The sequence below is a fragment of the Martes martes genome (genome assembly GCF_963455335.1).
Source record: "Martes martes genome assembly, chromosome: 9".
NCBI lineage: Eukaryota > Metazoa > Chordata > Mammalia > Carnivora > Mustelidae > Martes > Martes martes.
In genome coordinates, this window is record NC_137896.1 from 25,845,755 (window position 1) to 25,858,950 (window position 13,196).

The 13,196-nt window shown below is 52.2% G+C and overlaps 1 protein-coding gene across 1 annotated transcript; it reads right to left on the reverse strand.

Annotated features, from left to right (window-relative positions):
* Positions 1 to 9,477: 9,477 nt before the first annotated feature.
* On the reverse strand, positions 9,478 to 10,727 carry ID1 (inhibitor of DNA binding 1). The gene is made up of 2 exons (XM_080814621.1): positions 10,164 to 10,727; positions 9,478 to 9,937 (listed from the first exon to the last, which is right to left on the reverse strand). Exons 1-2 carry the CDS (start codon positions 10,584 to 10,586, stop codon positions 9,896 to 9,898), a joined length of 465 nt encoding a protein of 154 aa, XP_080670747.1. The 5' UTR covers positions 10,587 to 10,727; the 3' UTR covers positions 9,478 to 9,895.
* Between the last annotated feature and the right edge of the window lie 2,469 nt (positions 10,728 to 13,196).

Genomic DNA, 13,196 nt, shown 5'->3' on the forward strand with positions numbered 1-13,196 from the left:
CTTTAGGACATTGCTAGTAACTAAAGTACAGAAGTTATTTGGATTTTATCAGTGTGCATCCTTTTTCTGTTCGAGGGTTCAGTCAGGATCTCATACTACATTTAGCCCTCATGTCCCCTTACACTCCTCTGGTCTGTGGCAGTTCCTTAGTTTTTCCTTCTTTTTCATGACCTTGACACTTTTGAGGAGCACCAACCAGCTATTTTGTAGACTGCCAGTTTGGGTTTGTCTGAGGTCTTTCTCATGGTCACGTTAAGGTTATGTACTGTTAGGGAAACTATCACAGACACCATGTTGTGCCTTTCTCAGTGCGTCCTACTGGGGGTCCCTGAGGTTGACGTGTTTGACTGGTGACGTTCACCTTGATAGCTTTACTCGTTGTAATTATTAAATGTATTAAGGGAGATATTTTGAAATTATGAAAATATCCTGTGTCTGCTTCAAGTTTAACCCATTTAATTTAGCATCCTGGAGTGGATCCTTCTCTTTACGGTCATGGGGGCCTGGCTGGCTCAGCCAAAGAGCATGTGACTCTTGATTTTGGGGTTGTGAGTTCAAGCCCCATGTTGGGTGTAGAACTTAAAAAAAAAATTATGGGGGCACCTGAGTGGCTCAGTGGGTTAAGCCTCTGCCTTCAGCTCAGGTCATGATCCCAGGGTCCTGGGATTGAGCCCCGAATCTCTGCTCAGCAGGGTGCCTGCTTCCCCTCCTCTCTCTGCCTGCCTCTCTGCCTACTTGTGATCTCTGTCAGATAAATAAATAAAAATCTTTTTAAAAAATTATGATGATGATGGAGAACTTACCAAAAGAAATGATGATGATGGTGATGGTGATGATGATGATGATGATGATGATGATGATGATGGAGAACTGGATCCCAGGAGAGCACCTGCAGGTCCTCACATAACCTAGAACTAGTTTTTCTTCTTGGACCCTCAACTTTCTCATTCATAAACTGGGGTTGGGGCACCTGGCTGGCTCACTTGATTTCAGGGTTGTGAGCTCAAGCCCTGTGTTGTGTGTAGGGATTACTTAAAAAATAAAATTAAAATTAAAAAAATAAATAAGTAAAATGGGGAAACTATGAATCTCTTCCCACTGGGTTGTGGAGATGTTGAAATGAGGTACTAGCAGCAAAAGAACCAGCACAGGGCATGGCATGTAGTAGGTATCTTGGGGTGGGGCTGTCATTGTTGGAGGACTGAGCTGTGGGAGAGAGGGCTCCACATGCAAGTTGGGAGGTGGCAACATGGGGCAAGGAGGTGTTCTGAAGGCCCTGGGTGGGGATGATCTTAGACGAATCCCTGAAATTATCTGTGATCAAGAAGGTGGGCAGGGGGAGTGGGGTTTCTAGAGGCCAGAAGAGGCTGGGAGAGTTCCCAAACTGGAATAGCTTTCTGGAGGAGGTGACCTCAGATAAAGGAGGCCTCCTGGGTGAAGACTGGAGGCTGGAAAACCAGAGAGGCCATGACAGGTGGCACTTAGTGGGGGACAGTGATGCCACAGTGAGCTTTAGTGAAAACCACTCTCAGTACCCCCTTCCAGGGCTAAGGACTGGACTGCCAGGGGATGGCAGAAGCTAGAAGTCTTGCCAATGCCACGGTACCTGCAGGACCATCCCAGAAACTCTACCCAGCAGGGTGAATGGATCTGGGCCTGAGTGTGGTGTGCATACATCTATTCACCCATTGTCTCATTTATTCCACAAGTAGTTACTGAGCACCGACTGTGTGCCAGGCTCTGGGCTAGGTGGTGGGCATACAGCAGAGAACAAAGCATCTCGTGGAGCACCTGTTCTAGGGAAAGGAGATATGATAAACAAGGGAACAGGACTGTTCTGGTTATATACTGTTCTGCAACCAACTACCCTAAAACTTAGTGGGCTTAAAACAACAGCCATTTTATTATATCTCAGAGATTCTGTGGGTCAGGAATTCTGAAAGGGGTAGGTTGGGTGATTCTTCTGTTTCCTGTAGCATCAGCAAGAATCTCTCTCTCTCTCTCTCTTTAAAGATTTTATTTATTTATTTGACTGAGAGATCATAGGCAGGCAGAGAGAGAGGGGGAAGCAGGCTCCCCGCTGAGCAGAGAGCCCCAATGCGGGACTCTATCCCAGGACCTGAGACCATGACCTGAGCTGAAGGCAGAGACTCAACCCACTGAGCCACCCAGGCTCCCCAAGCTGGGATCTCTTGGTGGGACTCTGGCACTCTCATGTCAGGCTCACAGGGTGGCTGCTTCCTCCAGAGTGAGCACCCCAGGAAAATGGGCAGAAGCCGAAGCCAAGCTGAATGGCTTTTCATGATCCAGCCTTGGAAGATAGGTAGCATCACTTTTGCTGTAATTAGTTGGTCAAAGCAGTCACAAAAGCCCATTCAGGTTCATGGGGAGGGGATATAGAGCCACCTTCTGATGGGAGGGAGTGTCAAAGAATTTGTTGGGGGTGTGTGTGTGTGTGTGTGTGGTTATCTTTTTAAATGGCCATGAGAAAATAAATAAAAATAAATAAAAATAAAAACTGCCATGAGGAAGGTCGCCTGGGTGGCTCAGTTGGTTAAGTGTCTGCCTTCCAGTCAGGTCATGATCTCAGGGTCATGGGATCGAGCCCCATGTTGGGTTCCTGGCTCAGCAGGGAGTCTGCTTCTCCCTCTCCCTCTGCCTCGTCCCCTGCTCATGCTCTGTTTCTGTCTTTCTCTGTATCAAATGAATAAGTAAAATATTTTTTAAAAATTTTTAAGGATTTTATTTATTTCTTTCACAGAGAGAAACGCAACGAGAGAGGGAACACAAGGAGGAGGGGGAGAGGGAGAAGCAGGCTCCCTGCTGGTGGGACTCGATTCCAGGTCCCTGGGATCATGGCCTGAGCCAATGGCAGACGCTTCGCCGACCGAGCCACCCAGGCGCCCCGAATAAGTAAAATCTTCAAGAATAAAAATAAATTGGGGGCAGCTGGGTGGCTCAGATGGTTAAACGTTTGCCTTTGGCTCAGGTCGTGGGATTGAGCCCCATGTTGGTCTCCCTGCTCATCAGAGAGTCTGCTTCTCCCTCTCCCTCTGCTTCTCCCCCTGCTTGTGCTTTGTCTCTCTCTGTGTGTCAAATGAATAAATAATTTAAAAAAAAAACTAATAAATAAAATAAAATTAAAATTAAAATCAAAATAAGTTGGCAGGACTTGGAAACTGGATGAGTGTTAGTGTGTGTTTGTCTGTGGGACGGTTTTCAAGGAGGCACTTGGCTGGCTCAGTCAGAAGAGCATGTGACTCTCTTTCTCAGGGTCTTGAGTTCAAGCCCCACGTGGGGTAAAAAGTTACTTGAAAAAAAAATTTAAAACAAACAAACAAAAAGTAAATGTAATATGTTCTTGCTAATCCTCAAAATGGGAAAGAAATATCTCCCAAATTATTCCTAAGACTTGACTTAAGCCCAGGAGACCAAGGCTGTGGGACTTCGGGCAAGTCACTTCCCCTCTTTGGGTTTCCCTTTCTTTATCTCTACAATAAGTGTGTTGGGTAAAGAGATGCCTTAGGGACCTCCCAGTCCTGAGTTTTTTTAAAAAGATTTTATTTATTTATTTGACAGAGAGAGAGAGAGAGAGATCACAAGTAGGCAGAGAGGCAGGCAGAGGTAGTGGGGGAAGCAGGCTCCCGGCTGAGCAGAAAGCTGGATTCAGGTTCTATCCCAGGACCCTGGGATCATGACCTGAGCCAAAGGCAGAGGCTTAACCCACTTTTTTTTTTCTTTTTTAAAAAGATTTTATTTATCTATTTGCCAGAGAGTGAGTGAACACAAGTAGGAAGGAGCGAGGAGCCTGACAGGCAGAGAGAGAGGGAGAAGCAGGCTCCCCGCTGAGCAGAAAGCCCGATGTGGAGTTAGATCCCAGGACCCTGAGATCATGACCTGAGCCGTAGGCAGAGGCTTAACCCACTGACCCACCCAGGCGCCCCTGAGAGCTCCTGCTCTTATGGATGAGGTAATGGGGTCTCAGAGGGGCTGTCACACAACAAGGAAAAAGAAAGAGGATGAGACCGTGCGGGAAAAGGTAGCCCTGATAAGAGCAAGGGCTGAGGGCAGAGATTTCTGGATTGGTCGCCTGATGTGTACAAGACACATCCACGTACTAGATACAGAAATGCTCTTCCAACACCCGCACAGCTCCAGCTGCAGTTCCTAAAGAGTCCGTGAGAGGCCCCCAAAGCACCAGCTTTTGCTGCCTGCAGGCCCCTGGCCGCGTTTCTCGCCCTCCCTGGCGCTCTTCTGGCTCTTTCCGGGAGAGGGCGCCAGTGACCCGAAATAAAGCCGAAGCGGACCGGGCTCCCACCTTTGCCGGTGCGCGAGCGAGTTCAGAGGTGCACTGGAGTGCTTTCATCTCCCCGGCTTTCCCTGCCACTTGGGGAACTTAAGGTGTCGAGCTGAAGAAACGAATAACATCTGTAGATTTGATCCTGCTGCGCCTCCTGGAGTCTTCTAGCTTGGATCCTGTCGCGTCACCCCCTTTGTATATACAGGGGAAAATCTAGGTTTTGTGGAAACTAGATTTTTGCAACCTGGACACAACGGTTTGCAAATTTTACAGAATTTTATAAAATCACATAGAAAAACACGAACAAGTTGCTAGGACTTTTTCCAAACGAGAAGACTTGAAGTTTAAGCTTCAGTCATTTCAGGGTTAAACCCGCCTATGATTAAAAGTGCGCATGTTTGTTTACTGTCTGTCTTCTTCCACTTGAATGTAAGTTTCAAGAGGGCAAGGATTTTCGCCTAAATTGTTAGCTGCTGCAACCCTGCAACCCCCTTAGCTCCTAGCACTTCGGAGATTTATAACAATTTGTTGAATAAACTTGGGTCTGGCACAGTTTTCCAGGTAGAGATGACAGTGGCCTAGCCTGGGGCTTTTTTCTTTTCTTTTTTCTTTCCATTTATTCTCTTCTCCTTTCCTTTCTTTTGTTTTGTCTTCTAAAGTTCTCATTTGCTTGTCAGAGAGAGAGCACAAGCAGGGAGAGCTGCAGGCAGAGGGAGAAGCAGGCTCCCTGCTGAGCAAGGACGCCCCCCCCCCCCAAGCCCAAGGGATCCTAGGTCCCCGGGATTGTGACCTGAGCCAAAGTCAGACATTCAACCGACTGAGCCTTTTGAGGAGTGGATGGGATCAGGATGATCTCACGGAAGCCTCAGAACAGTGACTTTAACATCCATTTTAAACTGAGTGTGCCGAGGGCCCGGAAGGTGAAGCAAGTGCCCAGTGAGAAGTGGCACTGGGCCTAGAAGCCAAGTCCGCCTTTTCTTGCCCCTCTTGGCCTGCAGCTCCTGCCTCCCCACCCCCACCCCCCACTCTCCAGCTGCCCCTTGCACAGGCCCCCATGCAACTCTGTATTAGCCCAAGGCGCTCACCTTGGGGGCAGCGCTGGGAAAAAGATTTTGCAAGAGCTGAGGCAGGAAGCACCAGCCAGGGCGGGTCTGGGAAGATAAGGGCTTCCCCCTCCAACCACGTGCACCTCCAGGCCTTCTGGTTTCCTCTCTTCCTTTCCCTTCCCTTTCCCGGACCCTGGCCTGGCCATGACTCACCTCCTTTCCCTCTGGGCTGCGATCATAGGCCCGCCTGTCCCAGGAAAGCCTTGCTCTGTGTGACCCTGGGCAGAGGAAAGTCCTATCTGGCCCACAGTTCCTGGAGCTCTCAGTACAAGTAGCTGGCACAGATAAAGGTTATAGGGCTGAGCCTTAGTCTCAGGAGATAAAATGTGGGGGGCTCCAGGGCACCTCCTTATTAAGGCAACTCTGAGCTCTGGGTGACTCAGTTAGGCAGGTATAAGGTTGGCTGTGTGTGAAGCACCCTAACCCCCACAGAGGGGAGGGTGTGTGTGGAGAAGTGGGGGCCCAGTGACGCCTTGGCCACTAGGACAGAAGCAGACATTTCCACCATTTGGATGGTCAAAAGCCGGTTCAAGACCCATGTCTAGCTGTGTGACCTGCCTCTCACGACCAGGTCACACAAAGCCTAGCCCAGCACCTCTCAGAGGTCAACAGAGCCTCGGTCACTTCCATCTTTTGAGGCTGTATTTAGATTTTTTCTTTTTAAACAAGTGCCAAAATGTGGGTTGCAAAAATTGTGATATGTATTATGCGTCCTGCATTTTTCCAGCTTACGCATTTAAAACAAAAATACAGATTGACCAGGTATGATTTTCAATTGGAAATACAATGAAACAGCTCAGTTGGATGTCCTATGAGAACCTGAAGGACCTCATAAGCCTTGATCAGACCAATCTGATTTGTGAAAAGCCCTCTAAGTCCGTGTCCCAGTGTGGTGTTGGGTGGGTCACCTCACCTCTCTGAAGGTGAACAGCTGAAAAGCAGAAATAGCAATGGGCCAATACAGCCTACAGACCTGATGAGTCAGTCCCCATAGTAAGGGCTTAGAACATTTTATACTCCCTACACTAAGTGTCCACTATGAGCCAGTCACGGTGTTAAGGTCCCCCCCCTCTTTTTTTTTAGAGTTGGGGGAAGGGGAGAGGGAGAGAATCCCAAGCAGGCTCTGCTAACGAGGAGCCACGACCCCAAGATCATGATCCGAGCCGAGATCGAGAATTGGACGTTCACCCGCAAAGCCACCGAGGCGCCCCACGGTGCTAAACTTTTTATGTGCACTGGTTCAATGGGTCCTTGGAGCCACGGTTCTGGATCCCATTTCTCAGATGAGAAAACAGAGGCAGAAACAGGTGAAGGGATGAGCCCCAAGGCTGATCCAGATCAGTCTGAAACGTGAGCCTATTATTACTGCTGTTGCTCTGGTTATTTTTATAGAAGCGAGCATGGTAGCATCGCTCTTGTACAGCTGGGCGGAGGATTAAATGAATTAATTTTTAAAAGAGCTTAGTATGATACCTGGCACATAGTAAGTGCTCCATAAGTGTTTGTTAAATAAAGTAAAAAAGTATTTCAGGTTTCAGGCCCACAGCCCTGGGCAGGCAGAATCCAATGCCCAAGAGTCCTTGTCCTGGTGTCCTGTGTCTCCCCCCACCCCCCCTGTCCAGGAGGGGTTAAGGCGTTAATAATTTCCCAAGCAGCGCTGAAAGAAGCAGGGCTTTGCACCACACACACACACACACACACACACACACACACACAGCCAGGTTTTGTGTGCTACACACACACACACACACACAGAGTAGATGCACACCGCAGAGGTCTGGGTGCTACACACATACATGAGTTTTGCACACTGCACACACACAGCAGGGTTGTGAGTGCAACGCGCGCGCACACACACACACTGTCACGCCTGCCCCCTTGTGCCCCCCCACCCCCACCCCGTGAGGCGAGCCTGATGCAAGCCCAGCGCCCGCCCGTTCCCAGGCCCGGCTGCAGCTGCGGGCGGAGGGGCAGGGCGGGGGCGGCGCTGTTTGTCTAGCGCGGCCGTGCCAAAGGCGGCGGGCCCCAGACAGCCAGGCGCCTCCGTACACCTGGGGATGCTCAGGTTAAATAGCTCCGCATTCCTCGGGCCCAGCTGATGGAAACGCTCCCAGGCCGCCGCCGAGCCGGCCTCCAGATGGGCTGGGCCCCGGCCAAAGGGGAAAAGAGGGAAACGTGGAAGCCAGAGTGCGCCTGAACGGCGCGGAGAGGGGGGGCGGACCCCGGGGGTGGTGGTGGCCGAGGCCCCCGCCGCAGCCCCTTCCTCCCCTGGAAGGAAGCCCTGCCGTGTTGGGGAGGACGCGCGGGGGACACGCCCACGTGCCCGTGGGTGGGCTCGCAGGGGAGCGGCCCTGGGAGGGAATGGGTGCACACGTGTGCCTCTGAGGACACTCCAAGGACACACAGGCGACAGTTAATAATGATAATTTGTAGCTCTCAAATGCTGCGTGCTAAGTGCTCTAGTCTGTGTATTCTCTACAATTCGGAGAAGTGAATGCTACAAAACAGCGGCGGGGTGGGGTGTTGAGTGGGGCGTAGCAAAGGGCATAATTTACTTCCAGATATTGTATTCTTTGATCAAGGCCATAACGTGCTTGGGGTGGAGAGGCACCTGGCTCAGAGTTAGCGCTCAGCAGGGGATGATCTTGCCTTTGTCCCCAATGCTGTTCATCTCTTTCGAGCCTCAGTTTCTTTGTAAACCTGGGATCAGAATCCTGCCTTTAGCCCCACAGGGATCCGTGGGGTCCCCTGTGTAAAGAGTTGAGCATTGACAAAATGTATTAATAGCCCTTACCCTCTCTGGGGCACGTCCTTTGCCCTTGGTGGGGCTTGGTTTTTCCCTGTAGGTGGTAGGGATACTAGAGGGGTGGTATCCCCAGGGCCCAACAATTGCTCAGAGGGCTGGTACTTGAACTTGAGAGGGAGGGTTTGACTGAACACAGCTGCCCCCACCTCCACCCCAGACCAGCAGAGACCTAGGAATGCCAGCCAACACACAGAACAATTATACACTTAGAAACCCACAGTGTGGTTCGGAAGCTCCCGGACACACAGACCCATCCATCAAGTCAGACCCATGCAGAGATGCCCATAATGCACTGAGACAGAACACACAAGCCCAAACAGCTGGAGGTTGCACTTATCTGCAGAACACATGTGCTCACATTTGCCCTTCTGCATACACCCCCATGTGTATACTTACCCACACCCCTAGGCCTGTACACCAGCAAGTGACCCAGCCCCACTAGGGGGAGAAATCTACCAGTTCACTCATGTCACTAACACAGGCCCAGACACTCCTATGCAATCCCCTGAGTACAAACTCACACATGTCCAGACAGATAGCCCCTTGCCAATGACATCTTTCAACTACTCAAGAGCTGGGGACTGACTCTCCCATTCCTCCTCAGCCCACACGGGAACCCTGGGGGAGAGAGGTCTGCGTGAGCTGTCGGCATACCCGGGCCAGGGTGAGGGGGCAGAGCCTGGACCCAGAGCAGGTGGCCCAGCAGCTGTGCCCAGGCTGACTCTGCCAACTTGCTCACCCACTTGGACGAGCTGGGAGCCCCAGGGCAGGCTGCTACAATCCAGGGCTAGGCAGTCCAACAGGGGAGGCACCTCCCACTGTGGAATGGGGCGACAGAGGTCCTGCCTCAGGCTCTGGGCAAGTCTTTCCTCTAGGTCTCCCCTTCCCCCATCTTGGCAAAGATGGAGGTGGCCCAGTGACCAGGTTCTCCGACTTCAATGGTCTGTGGAATACTCAACCGACAGGGGGACTTGGCAGGTTGAATTTTTAACAGCCTCCCCAGGTGACCCAGATGGCCCAAGACCACTTGGAGAAACCCTAGAGGTCTAGAGGATTTAATTTTATGACACCAGGGAGCAGGGAAATGGCTAGTGATCGGGAAAGAATAGACTTTAAAGACACCGGAAAACACTCAGTTCAGGTCGGTAAAAGCGACAGTCCAGATGTGGCCTTCTAGTTCCCTTCCCCCCAGCACCAGCTGTGAAAAGGGTCAGGGGTCACCGGCATCCCAAGGCCCTCCCCTTAGTCCAAGAAATCACTGCAACTTTACCGCAGTCTAAAGTATTTGTTTAATAACAACAACAACAACAAAAAAAACCACCCCACAGAACTATTGTAAAACAATATTCTCGGTGATCATTGTAATATACAATACAAAGCAATTAATTTCCTCAGAAATCTGAGAAGCACCAAACGTGACCATTTTTTAAAATGTCTGCTTTTCAAAAAATAGAAACACACTGGGGGTCCCTCAAGTCTCTGGTGGCTGGTAGGTGCAGAGGGAGGGTCAGCCTGTCCTCCTCAGTCCCCTGGCCCTGGGCTGGATCCAGCAAGCGCCCCACAGTCGCTGATCTCAATCTTGTGCCTCCCCAGCTCAGGCAAGGCGCTCTGCAGGATCAAAGGGCATGAATTCTTCTCGCCCCCCTGGAGGGCTGGGGTCCGCCAGTCCAGGAGAGAGGCGCTTCAGCGACATAAGATGCGATCGTCCGCCGGGACACATGCCGCCTGTGAAAAAGAGGGAGGAGAGGTGAGACAGTCGGAGGGGACAAGGCTGCAAGCCCTTCCCCAGGGGACACTTTAAGTGAGCGTGTTTTCTTATCTCCTGGCATAGCCAGGTGCCCGAAAGCATGGGGCCGACGTGGAGCCAAATAGCCACCCCTCGCCTCTCTCTGGGCCTCAGTTTACCCATCCGTAGAAAGAAAATGCTCGCGTTCTCCAGTTCGGATCTCACCTCGGCCGCCAGGGCGCTGATCTCGCCGTTGAGGGTGCTGAGCGGAGCGCGGGCAGGGAGACCCCGGCCTCCGGGGGTCCCGACTTGGGATTCCGAGTTCAGCTCCAACTCCAGGTCCCAGATGTAGTCGATGACGTGCTGGAGGATCTCCACCCGGCTCACCTTGCGGTTCTGGGGCAGGGTGGGCACCAGCTCCTTGAGGCGCGAGTAGCAGCCGTTCATGTCGTAGAGCAGCACGTTCACCTGCTGCTCGTCGAGCAGGGCCGGCAGGCGCGCCCCAGCGCCCCCAGCGCAGCGCGAGATGGCCACGCTCTGCTCGGACAGACAGCGCACCACCTCGCCCGCGCCGCCCGCCGTCTTGCCGGCCTTCAGGGAGCAACTGGGGCCCGCGGCGGCCGCGGCACTGCCACTGGCGACCTTCATGATTCTGGCGTCGGAGTAAGAGGAGGGAGGTGAAGTGCACGGAGGAAGCGACGCCGGGGGAAAGCAAAGAGCGAGAAGTTGGGAAAAGACTGTTGTAGAATGCGAGGGCTGAGCCCCGGAGCCGTCTTTATAGAGGCGCCGCGCCTCGCCCGCCCCGCTTGCCCCCACCGCCAGAGGCGGGCTCAGAGGTTCAAAAGCAACCAATGGGCGGCCTAGAGGCGTGGCCTCCGGTGCCTCTGGGTCCCGCCTCCTGCTCCACTAGTGCACCCTCACGGCCTTGGAAAGGGAACCCAAGTCTCAGGAACAGAGAGTGTGAAGGCTCGGGGCGGGGTGGCTAGTGGAGGCGAGGGCTACTTTGGGCTTCTCGCAAAGGAAGCATTGCCGACAACGAAAAGACTTCAAGAATCACTTTTCTCAGGTTCATCTTCTCAACTCTCCAGCTCCATTTTACAGATGAGAGAAACTGAGGCCCGGATGGGGAAGCGGCTATCTCTGGGTTATCTAGAGAGCCCAGGACTAGAGCCCGGGCTTCTGGGAGCCTGACCTCCTGGCTCTTTGGACCGAAACTTAAAGCAGGCCCTCCTTTACACTCTGCCCCCCAGGGCAGGTCTCCCTTACCCAATTCCCAGAGAAAGTTGCTGGTTAATATTCCTAGAACCAGGGAGGCTTTACCCAGGCCCCTCGGGATGGGAGCAACTAATTCGGGAAAGTCTTCCTCTGGGATTGGGGGCCGATCCTCTGGGACATGAACTGGATAGAAGGCGCCCAGAGCGGGGCTGCAAGGCCTGATTCTATCCTAAATTTGCATCCCCTGCAAAAATGCCCCAAATCTGCATCAACTAGTGATTTTAGAATTTTTCTCCCTTTTTTGGCTGTTTCCTGTCCCCCTCTCCCCCCTCCCTCCAAAGACCTCCGATCAGGGTCTCCCTCCCACGGCGCGGCAGCTGCGGAGCTCGAGTGCTCCCCCCACCTCCCGGGCGGGTCTGTGTCAGCGTCTGAACAAGCGGCTCAGACCGTTAGACGCCAGGCCCGTGACGTCACCCATTCATAAAACCGGGACGGGCTGTCAGGCTGGCGCCGCGCGGGCGGTCGCCATGGAGACGGCAAACCCGGCTAGAGCGCTCCCCCACTGCGCCGCGCTCGGCCAGTCACCTGCGGACCTCTGGCGGGAAGCTGGGAATGCGCTCCTCGCGGGCGCGGTCGCTGGGCAAGGGTCACCTTACCTCCCCGGCTCCACACCTGGGACTCGACCCCCAGGCTCACACCTCATACCGCTGGGACGTTTCTTCACCTCCTCCTCCGCACCCCTAGCTTCCCCCTCCCGCCGGGGGAGATTTGATCCCAACTCTGCAGCTGGGTGAAAAGTTAGTTGTCTCCGGCCCTCTCTGATTCCTAATAGAGTATTTGCCTGGTATTTGAATAATGACAGAAGCGGTTTATTGAACACTTAGTTCGTGCAAGGCCCTGTGTACTTCAGTGAGTGCAGCCTTTGCCTTTATCAACTTCTGTAATCCTGGCCACAACTCTAGAGAGGGCTCTTTGGTTTTTTTATGCAAAGGAGGAAACTGAGGCTCAAAAAGCCTCCCAAGAACAATCGCTGTTTTAATGGCTGCGTTATTATAACAGGGGCACTGTGGTGTGATGCGATTTCTTCCTGCCAGGGTAGGCAGTTCGGCTCCGGAGCCCTAGACTGGCCAGAAACTGGGGACACCGAAGTTTAGAATAGCCACCCAAGGGCACACAGCTTTAGCAGGACTAAAATACTGTACCCACCAAGGAGAGAGTTGGTATTATGTTTATGGCCCCTCCTCCTCCTCCTCCTCCCCACCCCCAGCAACTAATTCACTGGGTATAGCAGGTTTCCTTTTCCCACAGAAGTCTGGGGGAGGGGCCAGTGAACCCGGCTTCTGCCTCCACATGGGGGACCCAGGAAAACTGATCAGTGAGACCAGCTTCAAAGGAGAGAGACATTACTAATTAATTAACCAGACTCCTCATCCCCTTTACCACACCCCCCAAACTCTCCAAACTGCCTAAGCCTTGTTTAGCAATCTTCTGATGACTGAAGAGAACATTTTGCTGTGCAAAACAATTGCTAAAGACTTGGAAAGACAATGACCAGCCAGAGGAAATTAGAGTATTAATTCATTACCCAGTGTTTATTAATCGACCCAGCAATTCTACTTGCAGGCATCAATTCCAGAGAAACCTACACACACAGACACAAAGATATCTGCCCAAGGATGTTCACTGAGGTGCTATTTTCAAGAGGGAAGGTTGAAGTAACCTAAATGTTCATCAACAGGGGCATTATAGGAACTATGAGTGAAACGTACGCGCTATGAATGGAAAGTCAATGTTGTGGAATATCTATGCAGCAGGTGGGAAGTGGGGCTGAGAGATATCTAGACTCCACTGTTGGTGGAGAAACCAAGTGTTAGATTGGGGGTCAAGATAGAACCTCTTACATGTGAAAAAGCAAACATACTGCTCCCAAGTGCAAGCATATCTGGAAATGAATTTTTTAAATTAAAAAAATTTGGGGGGGCGCCTGGGTGGCTCAGTGGGTTAAAGCCGCTGCCTTCCGCTGGGGTCATGATCCCAGCGTCC

Bases quoted from the DNA above. Each gene is read 5' to 3' on its own strand.
- ID1 (XM_080814621.1), bottom strand. From the start codon at position 10,586: ATGAAGGTCGCCAGTGGCAGTGCCGCGGCCGCCGCGGGCCCCAGTTGC. The intron at 9,938-10,163 runs GTGAGATCCGAA...TCTTTTTCACAG, and splicing joins TCAGCGCCCTGGCGGCCGAG to GCGGCATGTGTCCCGGCGGA.